This window comes from Bufo bufo, chromosome 3, assembly GCF_905171765.1.
Source record: "Bufo bufo chromosome 3, aBufBuf1.1, whole genome shotgun sequence".
Classification (NCBI taxonomy): Eukaryota; Metazoa; Chordata; class Amphibia; order Anura; family Bufonidae; genus Bufo; species Bufo bufo.
The window spans coordinates 225,684,281-225,703,677 of NC_053391.1; the positions used below are offsets into that span (position 1 = coordinate 225,684,281).

At 45.5% G+C, this 19,397-nt stretch overlaps 1 protein-coding gene across 1 annotated transcript in view; it reads left to right on the forward strand.

Moving 5' to 3' along the window:
- The window catches only part of REN (renin), a 49,785-nt gene that overhangs the window by 17,992 nt on the left and 12,396 nt on the right, over positions 1-19,397 (forward strand). The window contains exons 2-5 of the mRNA XM_040421849.1: positions 3,388-3,535; positions 3,988-4,111; positions 15,249-15,367; positions 19,127-19,323. Of these exons, the coding sequence (XP_040277783.1) occupies positions 3,388-3,535; positions 3,988-4,111; positions 15,249-15,367; positions 19,127-19,323 (588 nt within the window). The remainder of the gene's footprint in view (positions 1-3,387; positions 3,536-3,987; positions 4,112-15,248; positions 15,368-19,126; positions 19,324-19,397) is intronic.

Here is a 19,397-nt window from a genome sequence, read left to right on the forward strand (position 1 = left end):
GACCTAACCCCTCAGGTGAATACCTTAAAAAAATTAAAATAAAAACTGTGTAAAAAAAGCCATTTTTTGTCACCTTACATTAAAAAAAGTGCAATAGCAAGCGATCAAAAAGTCATACGCATCCCAAAATAGTGCCAATCAAACCGTCATCTCATCCCGCAAATATCATACCCTACGCAAGAAAATCGCCCAAAAACTGAAAAAACTATGGCTCTCAGACTATGGAGACACTAAAACATGATTTTTTTTTTGTTTCAAAAATGAAATCATTGTGTAAAACTTACATAAATAAAAAAATAGTATACATATTAGGTATCACTCCATCCATAATAACTTGCTCTATAAAAATATTACATGACCTAACCCCTCAGATGAATACCTTAAAAAAAATTAAAATAAAAACTGTGTAAAAAAAGCCATTTTTTGTCACCTTACATTAAAAAAAGTGCAATAGCAAGCGATCAAAAAGTCATACGCATCCCAAAATAGTGCCAATCAAACCGTCATCTCATCCCGCAAATATCATACCCTACCCAAGAAAATCGCCCAAAAACTGAAAAAACTATGGCTCTCAGACTATGGAGACACTAAAACATGATTTTTTTTTTGTTTCAAAAATGAAATCATTGTGTAAAACTTACATAAATAAAAAAATAGTATACATCCCCAAAAAATAAAATGTCATTCCCAAAATGATCCAAACATGAAGTAGACATATGGGGAATGTAAAGTACTAACTATTTTTGTAGGTATTACTATGTATTATAGAAGTAGAGAAATTTAACATTTATAAATTTGCTAATTTTTCCAAATTTTTGGCAAACTAGGTATTTTTTTTATAAATAATAATGAATTTTTTGGACTCCCTTTTACCAGTGTCATGAAGTACAATATGTGACGAAAAAACGATCTCAGAATGGCCTGGATAAGTCAAAGCGTTTTAAAGTTATCACCACATAAAGTGACACTGGTCAGATTTGCAAAAAATGGCCTGGTCCTTAAGGTGAAAATGAGCCCAGTCCCTAAGGGGTTAAGTATCATTCAAGTGGAATTAACAAAATAATATATTTTCTGGGATACAATGGTAGCCAAAAATAGAGTACAATGCAGGCTGCTAAGGTAGGCATAATGCACAATTCTTTCATGTACTGTATGTTAAGAAACTCTGTATCCATGAAAAAAAGGGGTCCATGAGATTGTGTCCACCATGGTATAAAGAGCTTATGTAAATACATCCTCTGTGGAGGGCAGCAGATTATGTGAGGGGACCAACAATGGTAAGACTGACAATGCTGTAAAATTGTGGCAATACCTCATCTTTAGAAAATTTAGATGGATGGAGTAGTGAAATGTAGGTTGTTTGCCTATGTTATGAAAATGAGTTATTTTTCAATGTAATTCTCAAGGGAAAATGTAGAAAAATATAGTCTCACTGGGGAACACATATTAAAAAGGTAAAGCGATGCTGCTCTGAAATATGTTTGGTCAATTTTCTTGTATACCTTATATTGCATATACAAATATAGAGAAAATACAGAGTATAATCCAACAGTTTATGAAATTCTGAAACATCATCCTAAATGAAACTCATAAATATATATTAAAATATGATATACCGTACATGTAAAGTAGATGAGTAGCATGGTGTATGGGTTCTTTTGATGGTGTGGAAGAGGCAAGTAAATTAATAGCAGCAACAATACATTTTTACAGTATAATATACAGTATATGTACATTCTTTCACTCCACAGGAGGCAGTACACTTTGAAATGTAGCAAACACATATTAAAGTCTCTCATAGGTGGGCAAGTAGCTTAGCGGTTGCAGTCTCGTGGCACACAGGTCTTAGCGGTTCTCACTCAGAGGCACAATCTCTTAAATCCTTACAGTCCTTAAAACAATAAAAACTAGTCCAAAGCGGGACATCCCTGCCACAGGAACATTTAGGCCACTAGGCTCCAGGTGTCATGCTTGGGTTCTCCACTCACTTGCAGTCTCCAAGACCTGCTCAGGGCAATACTCCTCCTGCTGCTCTTTATTGTTCACAGGGGTTGATGCACTGACCGGGGCCTTTGCTTCTCATCAGCCTGGTGGCACTAGCCCATACCACCTCTTCTCCAAGGGAACCTGGCTCTCACTTGAAACTTTGTTCACTATTCCTCGTCCCAGTCAGGCCTGGTCTGTGATATTTTCCTTATGGACAGATTACTGGTGCTCCTGTGTCATCTTGGTACAGTGCATTTATTCACAGTAGGGGTTACCTTCTCCTGCTACACAAACTGAATGCCTTTCACCCACTGATGTAGCTGTTTCAGCAAGTCTTTAGTGTCATGGTTCCCTTGGCCGCTCCTGCCTCCATGCGGCAGCAGCATCTGGCTGCCAGGGGAATCAGGGCTGCTGGGCAGCCCTTGCTGACGTCAGAGCCCCGTGCCAATGAGGAGATGAGCAGGGGCTCCCGAGCATCATGGCGCACGGCCGACAGCTCCACCTGGCATGCAGGCAAGCCAATGTGAGCGGCAGGTGCTGGTGAATTTCTTGCTCTCTAGCTCCCCCTACTTTTCCCTTGCGTGTATTGAAAACTCCTTTGGCTTGGATTTCTGGATGTGTTATTGTGACTACGTTTTTAGCTTCTGGCGTTTTGGTATTGTACTGGTTTTGGTTTCTCGTTTGCCACTGCACTGTCTGACTGGCATTTCACCATTTTTCTGTACGACTACTCTTTTAGTGTTTCTCTGTTTGTTTGTCCGCTTGTGTGTTGCCTCTTCACATATTGCAGTAGATGGACTGTTGACCAGTTGTGGGGTCTCTGCTTTGGGTGACCGTGCAAGTAGGTAGGGATAGTGGGTCTGGGCAGTTTAAGGGCTGCACTATGCTTTTGTGTTTAACGGTAGTCGTTATCCTGACATTGGGTAAGGGCTCCCCCCAGTTGTAGGGGGAGGATGAGGGCACAGTATGTGGCTTACTGCTGCACTCCTCTAAAGGTGCCCAGTCCAGCATTTATATTTACTCCTCCCCCTTGACCAACATCACCGCACACTATAGTAACAAGGGCCAGCTATTGTCCTCCTTTCTGCTCTGGTTATCTCAGCAGAATGGTGTCTCAACCTTTAGTAGGCAATGGCAATTGCCCCTGCAACCAATCACTGGCCACAGCAGTGAAGCGCTGGCTTGGCCACAGGGGGAGGTCAGCCTGAAAGGCCTGAAGATGGAAAATCCCTTTAAGGCCAGTTACCAACAACGTAGTTTGGTGCTGTTTTTAATGTGTTATTTTTTTTAACCAAAGCCAAGACTATATTTTAAAAGGACAAAATTATATGTTTTAGGTAAAAAATATTCTATAAAATTTTATTTTAGAATTTATTAATCATTTTGTCATTTATGTTGTAGGATACCACTCCGAAAAATGCCATCAATTCGTGAGACCCTGAGAGCAATGGGAGTAAAAGTTGCTGATGTATTTCCACAGTTAAAAATGATAGGATCTGGAGATCCTAACAATGGAACAGCCCCAACACTTCTTACCAACTACTTGGATGTGAGCAATACAATCTGAATGTTTTCCTATAAATCTATATACTAATCTGCTCAGATCCTCCTGCTCTGTAACATGCGTAACTCTGCATTTTCTTTGACGACAGGTTCCCTTTAAGTGTGTGTTATGACTGGTAGAGATTAATTGTACAGTTTGGGGAATAGGGAATTGTATACACATTCAGAAAACTCTCTCTCTTCAATTCCTCTCAATGAGCAGAGACATTAGAGATAATTGATTGGGTATACCTCAACAACCTCAACTCAGCCTCCTGCCTACCAAGTGCCATCTATAATATTGGGGTCTTCTTATATGCAGAGAGGCCTTTGGGTGTGATTTCTACCTCTGTACCCCTTATAATATGGCCCTGTTCGTAGGAAAGTTGAAAAATAAAGTTTACTTAGCTTTATACAATGCAAATTCTAATAATGCGTTTTTATGGTTTATCTTTTCAGACTCAGTATTATGGTGAGATCAGCATTGGTTCTCCTTCACAAGTATTCAAGGTTGTTTTTGACACTGGATCAGCTAATTTGTGGGTGCCATCCAGTCGATGTTCCCCATTGTACAGTGCCTGTGGTAAGCCATTGTATGCTTGAAAGTTGTTGATAGGAAGTGGTGAGTCCATTCCCATGATGGTCAATTTACTAAAGGGCAACCTACCTTGAGTGCTGAGGTGGAGTCATTGCTGGAGATGGTTTCACAGTTGGTCGCAGTGTAGCCTGGAACCCCTATGTTACATAAAGACAGTTAAATTATAGAAATAGGAAACTAGGGGGTTCAGAGCAGTAAATTGGATGGATGCAAATGGCTCTCCAGATGTGTTAGTCTTCACCCAAGCTTAAGTTGAAATGTTGCTCAGTGTGTTGCTGATGGCCTGAAGAAAAGACAACCTAATGGTACTCTTGCTTCTTTTATCTAGTAGAATTTGAAAGACCCTGATCTGTAACTATGTTATCCCAAAGAGCTGAAATATAATGGGTTGAAGAGTGTATAGCAGGGATCAGCAACCATTGGCTCTCCAGCTGCTGTCAAACTACAACTCCCAGCATGCACACTTGGCTGTTCTTGTAACTCCTATACACATGAATGGAGGATTTTGGGAGTTGTTGTTTCAGAACAGCTGCAGTGCCGGAGGTTGCTTATCCCTGGTCTTATAGGATCTAAGATCATTATAACTTATAAGCAAAATAGTTTGTGGTTATAACATGAAAATATGTCAAGGGGTGTGAATATTTTTTCAAGGCACTGTAGGTTGGGTTTATACATTTAGGTTTTCTGATGCAGCTGTGGAGCCACATCCTTTACACTTACTATGTCTTTCTAATCTACAACTTAGTTTAGCTTTAAAAACTGCACAACAAAATCGAAACTTGGAAACCCAGCCTTATTAATCTAGTCCTACAAGCTGGAATATTGTGTAAGCCCACCTTCTTCTCCATATTATCTGAATTGCATGTTTAACAGCCAGCATTCCAAAGACAACCCTGTAGGGCCTGAAACCCATCTTTCTGCAGGCTGTTTTACAACATCCTGTGTCTGCGCATTGATCGATTGTATACAGGTTGCTATAAATGGCTATCACTATGAGAAATTTCAATACCTATCAACGTTACCTTTTAACCCCCATTTAGGATCAGGCCATTTCCCATTTTTTCATTTTCATTTTTTACTCCCAGCCTTCCAGAGCCATAACTTTTTTTATTTTTCTATTCACATATGGGGGCTTGTTTTTTGCAGGCCAAGTTGTACTTTCTAATGGCAACATTTACTGTTGCATACAATGTAGTGGGAAGCTGGAAAAAAAAATTCTAATTTGGTGGAATTAGAAAAAGAGCACAATTCGGCCACAGTTTTATGGGTTTTGCTTTTACAGCGTTTCCAATGAATTGTGATCTTTATTCTCATGTTCAATACAATTATAACAATACCACATCTTGCATTTTAATACTGAAAAAAACATAAAAAAAACTTGGAAAAAACAAATGTTTTTCTTTGCATCGCCATATTCTGACCCCCATAACTCTTTTATTTTTATGTCTAAGGAGCTGTGTGAGGGCTTATTTTTTATTTTTTATTGATACCATTTTGAAACAATGATTTTGATGTTTTTTTCTATTATGTCTTATGGAATAAATGTTTTTATATTTTAATAATAACGGCATTTTCACAAGTGGCAAAGCCTAAGATGTTTATTTTTTAATTATTTATTTTTACAAAAATTTGAGGAAAAGGGTGTTATTTGAATGTAATATATATATATATATATATATGTATTAAGGCATTTGCCTGGATTTGTGGGAGGGGCTGAGGTCCGCCTCCAGCCTATTTAGGGCACCCCCCTTACCTGGCTCCTGCACCGTCCGAGGTCTGAGCTTTGTGAGAGGAAGTCGCTTGTTGGAGTTCTGAGGGATTTACCTGCGAGCCGCTGATTTTCTGAGAGCTTTTTTCGTCGCTGTCTGGTTCTGGTTGTGGAGCATTGCTGTTCTTTTCCCAGCTTCTCTCGGTTCACTGTGGGTCGCGTTTGCCCGTCAAACTGTGAGTTATTTCGTATGGGTCAGCAGGGCCTCACGGTTGCCCCAGCACCGGTTCATCTCATTTCATCAAGGCACACCAATGTCACGGTTTCATGCAAGTCACCAACATTCATTTCTGTCACACCTGTTCATGCGTTCTCATTTACAATCCGCACCACCAGTTGGTCATACACACTGGCAGCATGCGGCATGGTTCCTGGTTCAAACACCCCCCCTTTTCTGTTGTTTTCCACACGCTGCACCCATGTCACCAGCAGCTCCTTTTCAGGCCCTCTGGCGTCTCCACAGGGCCGTCATGCCGGCCAGCAACCTGCTGATCCCAGCACATTCCCCGGTTGGTTCACCCCAAACAAACATTCATCATGCGCAGCACAGTGGGCTGCTGCCGTGCACCCCCCCCATTCATTTTTCACTTTTACTGGGCTGCCGTTCGTCCCTTCCCTGTCGCCTCCTGCCTGTTGCCGCTCCTCCTGCCGCGCGGCCGATGGCGCCCGACCGCGTCCTGGGGCCTGGTCTGCGCATGCGCGGCCGGGGGTTCTGCGCATGCGCGGCTTTTTCGATGGCGCATGCGCAGTGTCCCGACGCCTCCGGACGTTTGTGTTCAACACACTGATTCTTCCCAGCCTCCACATGTCACTCCTCAGTCACAAACCCCCCCCCGGTCATTCATGTGCGCAGTCGTGGGGGCCAGCAGCCCCCCCCCTTTCCATTCATTACCTGCACTGGGCTCACCGCGGCCGTAACATCCCCTCACCACCTGCTGGCTGGTTGCCGCTCCCCCTGCCGCGCGGCCGGCCGCGTCCTGGGGCCTGGTCTGCGCGTGCGCGGCCGGGGTTCTGCGCATGCGCGGCGGCTCGTCTGCGCATGCGCGGTGTCCCGGCGGCCGTGCGCGCGGCATCTGTGTCCGGGGGGCCGCCGTCGGGCGGCAGGGGAGGCCACACATTCCCCAGGAGCCCCAATAAAGTCATGAAACACATCACACCCATGAAATAAACAGGGAATCATGAGCAGGCCCCTCTTGGCCAAAATCGTACATGATCTCACCATGCTGATCGCCGGAGGGGCATAGACTTCCCATCCGCATTCAGCTACAGTGACTGTCTCTAAAGGGGTCGTCACCTTTTCACAACCGTGTTCAAAAAAAAAAAAATAATAATATATAATATTTATATTTTTGCTTCATATTCAATAAACATGTGGGAATTGCGGGGGCACGTTCCAGAAATGTTCCAAAAAAAAAAAAAAAAACCCAAGAAAATATTTTGCAGGTGCACACTTTCCGCCTGCCCATGGCCACGGCACGCACTGGTCTCGTTCACATCAGGCGCAAGCTGTCATTTCATGTGTAACCGCCATGATCCTCCCGGTCATACATATGTACCACATGCATTTACGCTTTTCATCACGCTATGTCATGTTTACCCTCCCCCTTATTTTTTAGGCGGTCAACCTATACTGTTTTACACTACCGTGTATCCGGAGAATTTTTCTTGGTACCAGGTACGTTCACCTGCTCATTTACCAAAATCTTCCTTACATTTCGGATGGTCCCGTTAGGGTCAGCGTGCTGGCTTTAGGGGCACGATCATCCCACTAGGTAACCCCCCCCCCTTTTTCTTGGCTTCGCCGACAGTTAGTGGTCCCGCGAGGCCGACACCCCGCCTCAAACGTACGGAGGCACCTGCCCAACGCGCCACCTCGTTAGTAAGCCGCCTCGCATGTTGCATAGAGAGGGCCTCACCTGTCACTCCCTTCCCCTAGTCCTGTCTTACAGTCACCGAGAGGCCAACGCTCCTGCCGCTACCACGAGTGGCCTCATTACCCCCTCGCGCCAAATCATAGGTAGAGCCTCTCAAAGCCGCTTGGCAATTAGCAGGGCCTCATCTGTCACCATGCAAGTGTAATTTTTCGCCATTTGGCCTAGCTAGCCAGCACGATCCTGCATGGCCTCAAATTAATCAACTTTTTTATTGTAGTATGTCGCTGGATGGGTTGGAAAACTTCTCCCTACCTGGCACCCCTGCTAGATCTGTCACTGCCACTTCGGGAGACGATCTAGCCAGTCCAGCGTCCATCCGGTCCTGGACAATTCCTCGCATCACGGCGGAGTTGAGGAAACGGCATGTTCCCTTCCCCGCCACGGCTAGGAAAGCGGAGCTGTTCCGGCTGTTACGCGCTTCAACCGATACTAGCGATGCGGGGCAAGGACCCAGCCAGTCCGGCACCGGGGACATCCATGCCATGCTAGCCTCTCTGATGACATCCATGTCAACAATCAACGCCAGGCTGGAGAGGCTGGAAACGGTCACCACGACCCTCTCCTTGGCGGGTCCGCCACCGGCGGCATCACCGGCACCGGTCGGTTTGCCGGTGGTCACACCATCCACTAGCGTGGAGGACCGGGAAGTCAACCCGGCGCATATGATTCCTGAGCACTTGAAACGGGATATCCTGGAAGGTAAGGATATAAACCTGGCCTCCCTTCTGATTGCCTCCCAGGACGTGGTCGAAAACACGACGTACGCCTATGACGAGGTGTCAGTTGTGGTCAAGTCCAGGGATGCCCGGCTCAATAGGAAATTGACCATTCCCGAATTCGTGTTGGCCTTCGGAATCTACAGAGAGGTCATCTGTGCGGTCTACCCCAACAGAAGGGAGGAATTCGACCTCTACTTACACAAACTGGTGGATTTGGGCAACAAATACGGAGGGTCAGCGTTTATGACTATCACAGGTCTTTTTCGGCAAAGGTGGCAGGGGCTTTCTCCCAGTACGGAGTCCGCTCCAACTGGGCGAGGATCGACACGGTCATTTTTTGTCGCCACTTCGCAGGCCTTAGGACCCCAGCCTGTGCGCACTGCTCCTCCACGGCCCACACCACCAATTTCTGCCCGAACACGTCGGTCAGACAGGGCCCCTCCCAGGCAGCTGGTCCCTCCGGGGTCCCGGAGAGACTGGCCCGGGACAAACTGGGTCGGCCGATCAAATTTCTAGGCAAATCGATGATTTGCAATAATTTCAATGAGGGGTCCTGTAATTATAACGGATGTAAATTGTTACACATATGCACCAAATGTTTCCGGGCACATGCCAAGTCCATGTGTCCAAATAAAATGTTTACCAAACCGTATCTAACAACTATCAACATGCCAGTTTTTACCGCGCTCATGTCGCAACACCCCTCCAGGCATCTATCAGATTTCCTCGTTTCAGGATTGACAGAAGGATTTCACACGGGCATCCTGTATATGCCAACAGGCACCCTGGAATGTCCCAATCTTTTATCCGCTCTACACAACCCCACCGCCATTGACGCCCTCATAGCCCAAGAGGTAACAGAGGGTTTTGTGCTAGGTCCTTTCAAGACTCCCCCATTCGCCACATGGCGCACCAACCCCATTGGCGTCGTCACTGGGAAATCTTCCCAGAAACAGAGGCTCATCATCGACCTATCGGCACCTCACGGGACGGGCAACCCCAGTCTCAACTCCCTCATTCCCTCGGAGGAATTCTCTCTGCAGTATACCACCATAGATCACGCCATCACGGCCATCAGTCAAGCAGGGGTGGGGGCATGGCTCAGCAAAACCGACATCGCCAACGCCTTCAAATTACTTCCGATTCACCCTACACTGTGGCACCTGCATGGCATCAAGTGGTCTGGGGATTATTATTTTTTCTCCCGATTGACCTTCGGGTCCAAAAGCAGCCCGGCCATCTTCGACGTGTTTGCGGAAGCATTATGCTGGTTGCTATTGAATATAGCAAGGTGCCCGCTGGTTTTACATTACCTTGATGACTTCCTATTGGTGGAAGAAAACACTTCCCCTCCTTCCAGCCTCAGAGCCACCATCAAGCTGTTCAAGGAACTGGGGGTCCCCCTCTCCACCAAGAAGACAGAGGGGCCGGACACGATCATCACCTTCCTGGGTATCCAGTTGGATTCAGCTTCAATGCAAGCCAGTTTGCCGTCCGGGAAGATCCAGGACATCCTCACCCACATAGACGGCTATCTTCAACTCGGCACCTGCAACCGCAGAGAACTACAGTCCCTGCTGGGCTCCCTGGACTTTGCCATGCGCATCATACCCCAGGGTCGCTCGTTTATTTCACGGCTTCTGCACCTCTTCCCCTTGTTTCTACACGACTCGCACAGATTGTCCCTGGATGCCCACGCTGCGGCGGATCTGGGTATGTGGAGGAGATTTCTGTCCACCTGGAATGGTAGGAGCTTGTTTCTCCCTCAGCTGTCGGACTCTTCCCCCTCTATCTGGTCAGATGCGGCATCTACCACAGGCTTTGCGGCCATATTTGGGGACGATTGGCTGTGGGGCAGCTGGCCTCCTGAGGTCCAGGGTCTGGAAGGATTCTCCACTACCTCAGCGCTTTTTGAGATCTATCCCATCGTAGCGGCTGCCGTGGCGTGGGGTCATTTATGGGCAAATCTGGCGGTCCGCTGCTACTCGGACAACCAAGCAACCTGCCAGATTATAAATAAAGGTCGTTCTAAATCCCTCACAATCATGAGGTTCATGCGAAGACTTACTTGGCTGGCCGCCTGCAACAATTTTTTCCTGCATTGTTTCCATGTCCCAGGGGTGTGCAATTCGGCTGCTGACAATTTATCTCGCTTCAAATTTCAGGCTTTTCATCAGGATCTCCCATCAGCATCACCCACTGCCTCCAGCACCCCGTCATTTCAGCAACTCATTCTGGACTAGAGGCCATCATGCGGCATAGCCAGTCTTTGTCCCACTTTTCACTATCAGTCAATACACATAGAGCATACAACAGAGCATTCACGCTATTCAACAGATTCCTGGTAGAACACAACATCACGCACCCTTTCATCATGACGTCTGTTTTGGGATTTGCTTCTTTTGCCACCTCAAACTAAAAATGTCATACAACACCATCAAACTGTATCTTACTGGCATTCAACATCATATGCTAATCTTGCACCCTAACTACACCAGCTTCATGGCCTCCCACCAAATCAAAACAATACTCAGAGGCATTCAGAAGACGGAACCCGCACGTCCAGCCCAAAGGCTGCCCATCAACAGTCATGTTTTCAAGGCATTATCCGACCTGCTGGACGCCACGCCTTTTGATACAAATACCAACGCGGTCATCAAAGCTGCTTTTTACTTGGCCTTCTACGGGTTCCTGAGGCCCGGGGAATTCACTACCACCTCCACATCCCAAACCTCATCTTGTCTCCTTGTCTCCCACTTATCTAAACACCTGGATCACTACGTCCTGACCTTACCTCACTCCAAGAGTAGTCAGCGTTCACCTGTCAACATCTCATATTACCCCACGCACAACAAATGGTGTCCGGTGAGGGTGCTGGACACATACAGTCAGCTTCACAGGTTCCTACCCTCTCAACCGCTACTTCAACTTCATGGATCGGTGCTCACCACGACCACCTTCATGATCCATGTCAGATCATTTCTCACCCAACTGGGCCTTGACGCGGCCAACTACTCGGGGCACTCCTTTCACATCGGAGCTGCATCCACGGCCTCCAGTGCCAACATCCCTGCCCATGTTATCAAGAAATTGGGACGCTGGAAGTCGTCCGCTTACGCACGATACATTCCCAATCCAGCGCAAGAGTTAAGGGTGGCTTTCCAAAGCATGTCGGGTTGAGCTGTTTACATGTTTTATTGGTTACAAATAAACTGGTTTATTTCCATTTTTGCCCTCTTCTTTCTTAGGCCTACCTCGTCCTCGGTTTCGGCACACCACAACCGACTGCATTTCTTTCCCTGCTTCCCAGGGCTCTTCTCTGTACTACCGTAAGCACCTAACACAAGTATTAAGGCATTTGCCTGGATTTGTGGGAGGGGCTGAGGTCCGCCTCCAGCCTATTTAGGGCACCCCCCTTACCTGGCTCCTGCACCGTCCGAGGTCTGAGCTTTGTCCCTCCCACCACTCCACTCATTTACAACTCATTTCTTTTATGTCTTTTTCCTTGGGTGGGCCCTCTTCTTTCTTAGGCCTACCTCGTCCTCGGTTTCGGCACACCACAACCGACTGCATTTCTTTCCCTGCTTCCCAGGGCTCTTCTCTGTACTACCGTAAGCACCTAACACAAATATATATACACACACACATATATACATATACATATTGTGGCAGTGAAGCTGCCAGAGGGACATATGAGGAAATAGTGTTTTTTTTCTCTGTGTGGATCAGCTAGGCTGGTAATGAAGATAATTAGCAGCCAGCTGAGGAGCTCAGGTAAATGTAGGCTGAGCTCCTCAATCAGGGCTCCCAGTCTGGGGAAGAAACAGGCTGTGCCGATGCCTGTGGGAGCCGGGACCCTTTAACCCTGGGCAACTACTGTGTTGTGTTTTGGGGAGCTGGGTGGTAGACCCAGATCCCGATAGAGAGGGATAAATACTGTGTAGTCAGTGGCCAGACGGCCTGGGATTTTTGTGTATGATTTATGCTTGGGCTGCTGTAAAAGTGACAATAAAGTGGGTTGTGGCCAGTTTGCACCCAAATCTGCAGTGTTGGAGTAGCTTCTTGAGGTGTGCCACCATCTAAGGTGAGAAGACGGCGATCCTGGAGAGCTAAATGATTCTGAGTTGTCACAATATATATATATACACACTATCACATTTAATGTTTGTGTGTGTTAAAAGATATTGAAGATATTGACTATAACAGTGACATCTACAGTACCTTGCCCCTTTAACAGTGACCCCCACAGGCCACCACCCCTTAACACTGACCCCCTTAACTTTGACCTTCACAGCAGCCTGCCCCTTTAACAGTGAGTTCCACAGCACCCTGCCCCCTTGACAGTGACCTCTACAGGGGCCCGCCCCCTTATCAGTGACCTGTACGGCACCCGCCCCTTAACACTGACCATAGGTTACAGTCCCCTTAACTGACCTCCACCATTCCCGGCTCCCTTAACAGTGACCGCCACTGTACCCTGCTCCCTTAACAGTGGCCTCACAGTACCCCACTGCCCCTTTAGAAGTGGTCTCCACAGTCCCCTCCTCCCTTAACAGTAACATCCACAGTGCCCTCCCCTTTAACAGTGACCTCCACAGCGGCTGCCCCTTTATTAGTGACCGTCTCATTAAAGGTGATTTACACAATAACCTGCCCCCTTAACAGTGATCTCCACAGAGCTCCGTTCCCTTAAAGGGCTTCTGTCACCCCACTAAACTCTTTTTTTTTCTCTGTGTACTTATAATCCCTATCCTGCCATATTGCCATACATTATGTTATTAATCATTTTCGTTCAGTAGATTTAGCAAAAAACTTACTTTTATGATATGCTAATTACCTTTCTACCAGCAAGTAGATGACGTCTTCTCTTTCGGTGACATCATCGGTGCAGGCGCCCTGAGGGAGTGCTGAGGAGGCGAGCCTCCTTATCTCAGAGCGCCTGCGCCGAATCAACACAGGCGCGCGATTTTTGAAACGCTGACAGGGCTGGCCGGAGGAGGAGATCGCGGCTGGCCCTGTCAATCAACAAGAGGAGGGGGTGGTTTTCTGCAGCTGCTACCAGCAAGTAGACGCCCTACTTGCTGGTAGAAAGGTAATTAGCATATCATAAAAGTAAGTTTTTTGCTAAATCTACTGAACAAAAATTATTAATAACATAATGTATAGCAATATGGCAGGATAGGGATTATAAGTACACAAAAAGAAATAATGAGTTTAGTGGGGTGACAGAAGCCCTTTAAAATATGACCTCCACAACACCCCGCCCCCTTAACAGTGGCTTCTACAGCACCCCTGCCCCTTAACACTAACCTCCATAGCAGACCGTCCCCTTAACTGTGACCTCCACTGTTCCCTGCCCCCCTACCAGAGACCTCCACAGCACCCGCCCCTTTAACAGTAATTTCTACAGCATCCTTCCCCTTTAACAGAGACCTCCACAGCAGCCGCCCCTTTATTAGTGACCTCCACAGTACCCCATCTCCTTAACAGTGATTTCCACAACACTCCTCCCCCTTAACAGTGGCCTCTACAGCAATCTGCCCCTTAACACTGACCTTCATAGCGGACCGTACCCCTAACTGTGACCTTCACAGCAGCCTGACCCTAGGGTAGTCAGAGGTCCAGTTTTAGGTCGGACAGTCTTGCCTTCAGACTCCCTGTCCTCCATCCAGTGCAGGGCCTGGATGGACACAGGGATGTCCTTTTGAACAGCTCACTCTCAGACAGCAGCACTGTACTGTCTGAGTGTGAGCTGCAGGGAGAAAGTTATCCTCCCTCCTACCCCTGCAGCTGACAGTTGATTTTGACCTTAATTTTTTTCAATCCCCGTTGGCTGTGGAGTGGGAGGAGGCATAGCTTAGCGGGACCTGGTGGTGGGGCTTTAAGTCCATCTTTTGAGGGTTGCCTGAATGGCCACCCTACCTGCCCCTATTAACTGTGACCTCCACAGCACTCCGCTTTCTTAACAGTGTCACCAACAGCGCCGTACCCCTTTAAAGGGAACCTGTCACCGGGATTTTGGGTATAGAGCTGAGGACATGGGTTGCTAAATGGCTGCTAGCACATCCGCAATACCCAGTCCCCATAGCTCAGTGTGCTTTTATTGTGTAAAAAAACAACAATTTGATACATATGCAAATTAACATAAGAGTCATATCTTACATGTGTGACCAGAGAAGAGTCATATTTTCAAGCTCTGACTCATCTCAGGTTAATTTGCATATGTATCAAATCGGTTTTTATACACAATAAAAGCACACAGAGCTATGGGGACTGGGTATTGTGGATGTGCTAGCGGCCATCTAGCAGCCCATGTCATCAGCTCTATACACAAAATCCCGGTGACTGGTTCCGTTTAAAGCTGACCTACAAAAACTTTTTTTCCTTACTTTTACACTTTTTAAAAATGTTCCTATGGAGACCTGCTTCTGGACACTGTGTTTTTACAGCAAAAAAAATGCCCAAATAATGCAAGTGTAAAAAACACCACTAAAAATGCAGAAAAATGCCTGTAAAAACCCATATGTGCAAACATCATTCAGATCTGATTGCTTTCAGTGAATTATTTTACAACTAGAGAGATTTGTATTGCTCATGTGTGTAGCCAGACTACTCTAATATTTCTCATATGTATTTAATAAATGATATATAGTTTCTTTCTTACTTGAATTAGCTATTAACATATGATTCTTGAATCACAGCGTCTCACAATCGATATGACTCATCTAAATCTCACACCTATGTTGAGAATGGAACAGGCTTCTCAATACAGTACGAATCTGGAGGAGTAAGAGGTTTTCTAAGCCAAGATATTGTTACTGTGAGTTTAAATTATTATTATTATTATTATTATTATTATTATTATTATTATTCAATTCAAGATATCAAAACTGGTAAGCAAGAAAAAATATTAATATTTTTTACTCTCCTGAAGAAATAACAGTGAGATACAAGTGGAATTAAAAAGAGGATCTGTCATGTCACTTCTATTGACATGTCTGCTTTAGTGACTACTTGCATTCTGGAGCATCAGCTTTTCATACGTAACACTATGTTGTGCCAGCGTTTTTTGTGCAGCCTCTTTTCTGCATATTTGCCAGGTTGCCGGACCCTATTCAGTTGGCATCCAGTAATGCCAGATCCAGAGAGCGGCCAATTCTCATTAACGCTAATGTTAAACTAGCCTTACGCCTCAATGTGAAAGTCAGAGAAGTTTCCTTGAGGCTAAGTTCGCAAAAATAAAATCTGCTGCAGATTTCATGGTGGAAAACATCTGTCTTCTGCTGTTAAATCTGCCATCAAAACGGCATCAATGCACATGGCGCCATTTTATTCCCGCCGCTATATTGAGATCCGCTTTAGAAGTGGCATGTTATTTCTTAGAAGCGGATTGTTAGCGGATTTTGTATTGCAGTCAATGGGAAGGCTGAAAAAACATTCTAGTGGTTTTAGAAGTAGTTTTACAAACATACTAAATCCCCTTCCAAATCCTCCACCCAATGCTCTTCTAAAATGCTTGTGCACATGCACATGAACGTTGGCTGTTTTGCGGTCTGCAAATTGCGTATCCACAAAACATGGATACCGCCCGTGTGCAATTCTGTATTTTGCAGAATGGAAGGTCTGGCCCATAATAGAACAGTCCTATCCTTGTCCATAATGCGGACAATAATAGAACATATTCTTTTTTTTTTCCGGAACGGGCATGCAGACATATGGACATGGAATGCACATGGAGTCATTTCCGTTTTTGTGTGGTCCCATTGAAGTGAATGGTTCTGCATACAGAATGGACACGGAAAAAAAATGATATGTTCGTGTGCATGAACCCTAATATTCCTCTATGGCTACTTTCACATCTGTGTTGTGCTGTCCGGTTTTGAGATCTGGCACAGGCTCTTAAAACTGCAGCTTCATTTTGACCCCATTCATTGTCAATGGGGACAAAACTGAACAAACCGGAACGGAGTGCACCAGAATCCATTCCGTTCCAGTTTGTTGCATTCCCATTCCGGACACAAAACCGATGCAAGCAGCATTTTTGTGTGTGGCATGGGAAACTGAAGAAGCCGGATCCAGCACCAAAAACCATGGACGCCAATGGTGCCGGATCCGTTTTTTTGGACACAATTAAAAAAAACAGATCTGGCGCCCATTGACTTACAATGGATCCGGTTTCTTCATTTATTTATATAATACAATCACATCCATTCAGAACAGATACAGTCGGTTGTATTATTATAACGGGAGCGTTTTGTAGTGGTTTTGAGATCCGATGCCAGATCTCAAAACCGGACAGTAAAAGCGCAGATGTGGACGTAGCCTAAATCCACCACCAAATGAGAAATCTGCCACCAAAAAAAAACTTCTTTCAACTACTAATCTGCTACTGCTTTTGCCATGGGAATTTAGCCTGCCCTGAGAGTTGGAAAACCCTATACATATTCTACATGAGAATTGAATGTGGATTAGCTATACATTAAAATCCCCCTGTGTAGCTTGTATATTGTGAATGACCATACAAACACTAAGGGCACCTTCACACGCGGCAGATTTTGTGGCAGAAAATTCTGCAACTGAAAATCAGCCCAATGGAGCTTGCAGAAATCCATGCGCTTGCTGCCCCATTTAAATGAATGGAACAGATTTTCAGTCGCAGAATTTTCTGCTGCGTGTGAAGGCATCCTAAGCAAAATGCAGAAACACGGGCATGTTCAAAGCATAGCAGTTATATTCTCATGCAGTGTATGGTCCGCAGGGGACACAGAGAGACATAAATCTTATGTTATACAAGTAGCATCAGTGCAAGGAAATTGCAGAAGGACTTACATGTACACAATATTCAGACAGCACTCCAGTATGTAGTGTTAAGGTGAAGGATTCTTATTATTCAGCCGGACAGGTAAGTGCACATCAGTATAGCAACGTTTCGGGCTTATGACCTTTAGAGCCCTTTATAAGCAAGTATGTGCATCTAAGTAAGAACGCCGGCTGCAGTGTCGCTATACTGATGTGCACTAACTTGTCCGGCTGAATAATAAAAATCGTTCGCCTTTAGACCTCTTGCACACGGCCGTTGTTCGACCGTTTCGTGCATTGGGGACTGCAATTTGCGGTCCTCAATGCACCGGCGCCATCCGTGCGGCTAACGCGACGGATACAGACCTATTCAACTTGAGCACAAGTGAATGGGTCTGCATCTATGATGCGGTGAGCACATGGCCGATGCCTGCATATTGCGGACCCGATGTTTTGCGGGCCGCAATACGGGCCATAGCTGGCAACAGCCATGTGCATGAGGCCTAACACCTTACATACTGGAGTGCTGTCTGAATATTGTGTATCTGGAAGATATTGATCCTGAGGTGGACAAGGATCAAAAAGGGAAGGGCACCCTTATAATTGAGTGCTGTGGCCCCTATCAGTAGACCGATGGACTTACATGGTGATGGTAAGGCAGGGAAACTTTGGTCCGTCACACTATAAGACCTCATGCACACGACTGTAATTATTTTGAGAATCAAGAAATGATCAGCCGGCACTCTGTTCAAGAGGCGTGGTGCACGGGTCCGAGACAACGATCCCACTAGTATAGATAGAAAAGACCGGCACTCACTTCAACTTCTGCTGGTTAAATCTCTTTATTCGTCACATACAAGATGAACTGTGACGCGTGTTTCGGCACCAATTTTCCAAGCTCCATTTTATTGCAAAAATTTTTTTTTTATGTGATTTTTTCAGAAAACGTGAGGAACCCCCAACCGCATCATCTGAATTGGAAGTCGCCATGATCATTGAAAGAATTCCGTATGATCTTCAAATACTACTAACTTGATTGATGCTTCTGCAGTTGGGTTGCTTCTCACGTGTTTCTGATGTTGCTTTAATTTTGTTTGATTGATCACTATGGTTACTTCATGTCACTTCCGCTTAGGCGGTCTATTTAAATCCTGTATACTGTGTCATTTTGTATGCTATATCTGTTTGAGAAAGACTCGTATTGGAGGCCGAAACGCGCGTCACAGATCATCTTGTATGTGACGAATAAAGAGATTTAACCAGCAGAAGTTGAAGTGAGTGCCGGTCTTTTCTATCTGTAATTATTTTGAGGTCTGCAAACTGTGAATCCACAAAATATGGAAGTGGTCTATGTGTCTTCCACATTTTTTTTTGTAGACCTATTGACTTCAATGGATCTGTGGTCTGCATTTTAAGGACAAACATAGGACATGTTCTATCCTTTGCGGAACAGACATACGGATGAAGTCAATGGTTCTCCGGAAGGCACATGGAACGCTTTTGTATTTTGCAGATCCATGGTTTGCAAATTACCAAATTTCTTGCGCTCGTGTGCACGAGGCCTTATACAGCTATTCTCTTAGGGTGAAATGTGATTGCAAACCCCCTAAAATTAGTGCTGTAGTCAGGATTTTGTGCTTCTGTATTTGCTAGTGGTTTGCATAGGATCTATAGCAATAAACCAGAACTTTCCACTATTTACAATGTACATCATTCACAGAAGATTGCATGGTGGCATTGCTTATAAAATCATCACCTCTTTTGATTTCATATGTGACAGGTTGCAGATATTCCGGTCATCCAGGTTTTTGCAGAAGCTACAGCACTACCTGCATTTCCTTTCATCTTCGCCCGCTTTGATGGAGTACTAGGAATGGGATTCCCGGCGCAAGCGATTGATGACATCATGCCTGTTTTTGATCGGATTTTGTCTCAGAAAGTCCTGCAGGAAGATGTCTTCTCGGTGTATTACAGCCGGTGAGAGGGAATAGAGCAAAGCTGCAGAAAAAATGAAATTTCAGAATCCATATTATAAACTACAGTCAGATGTG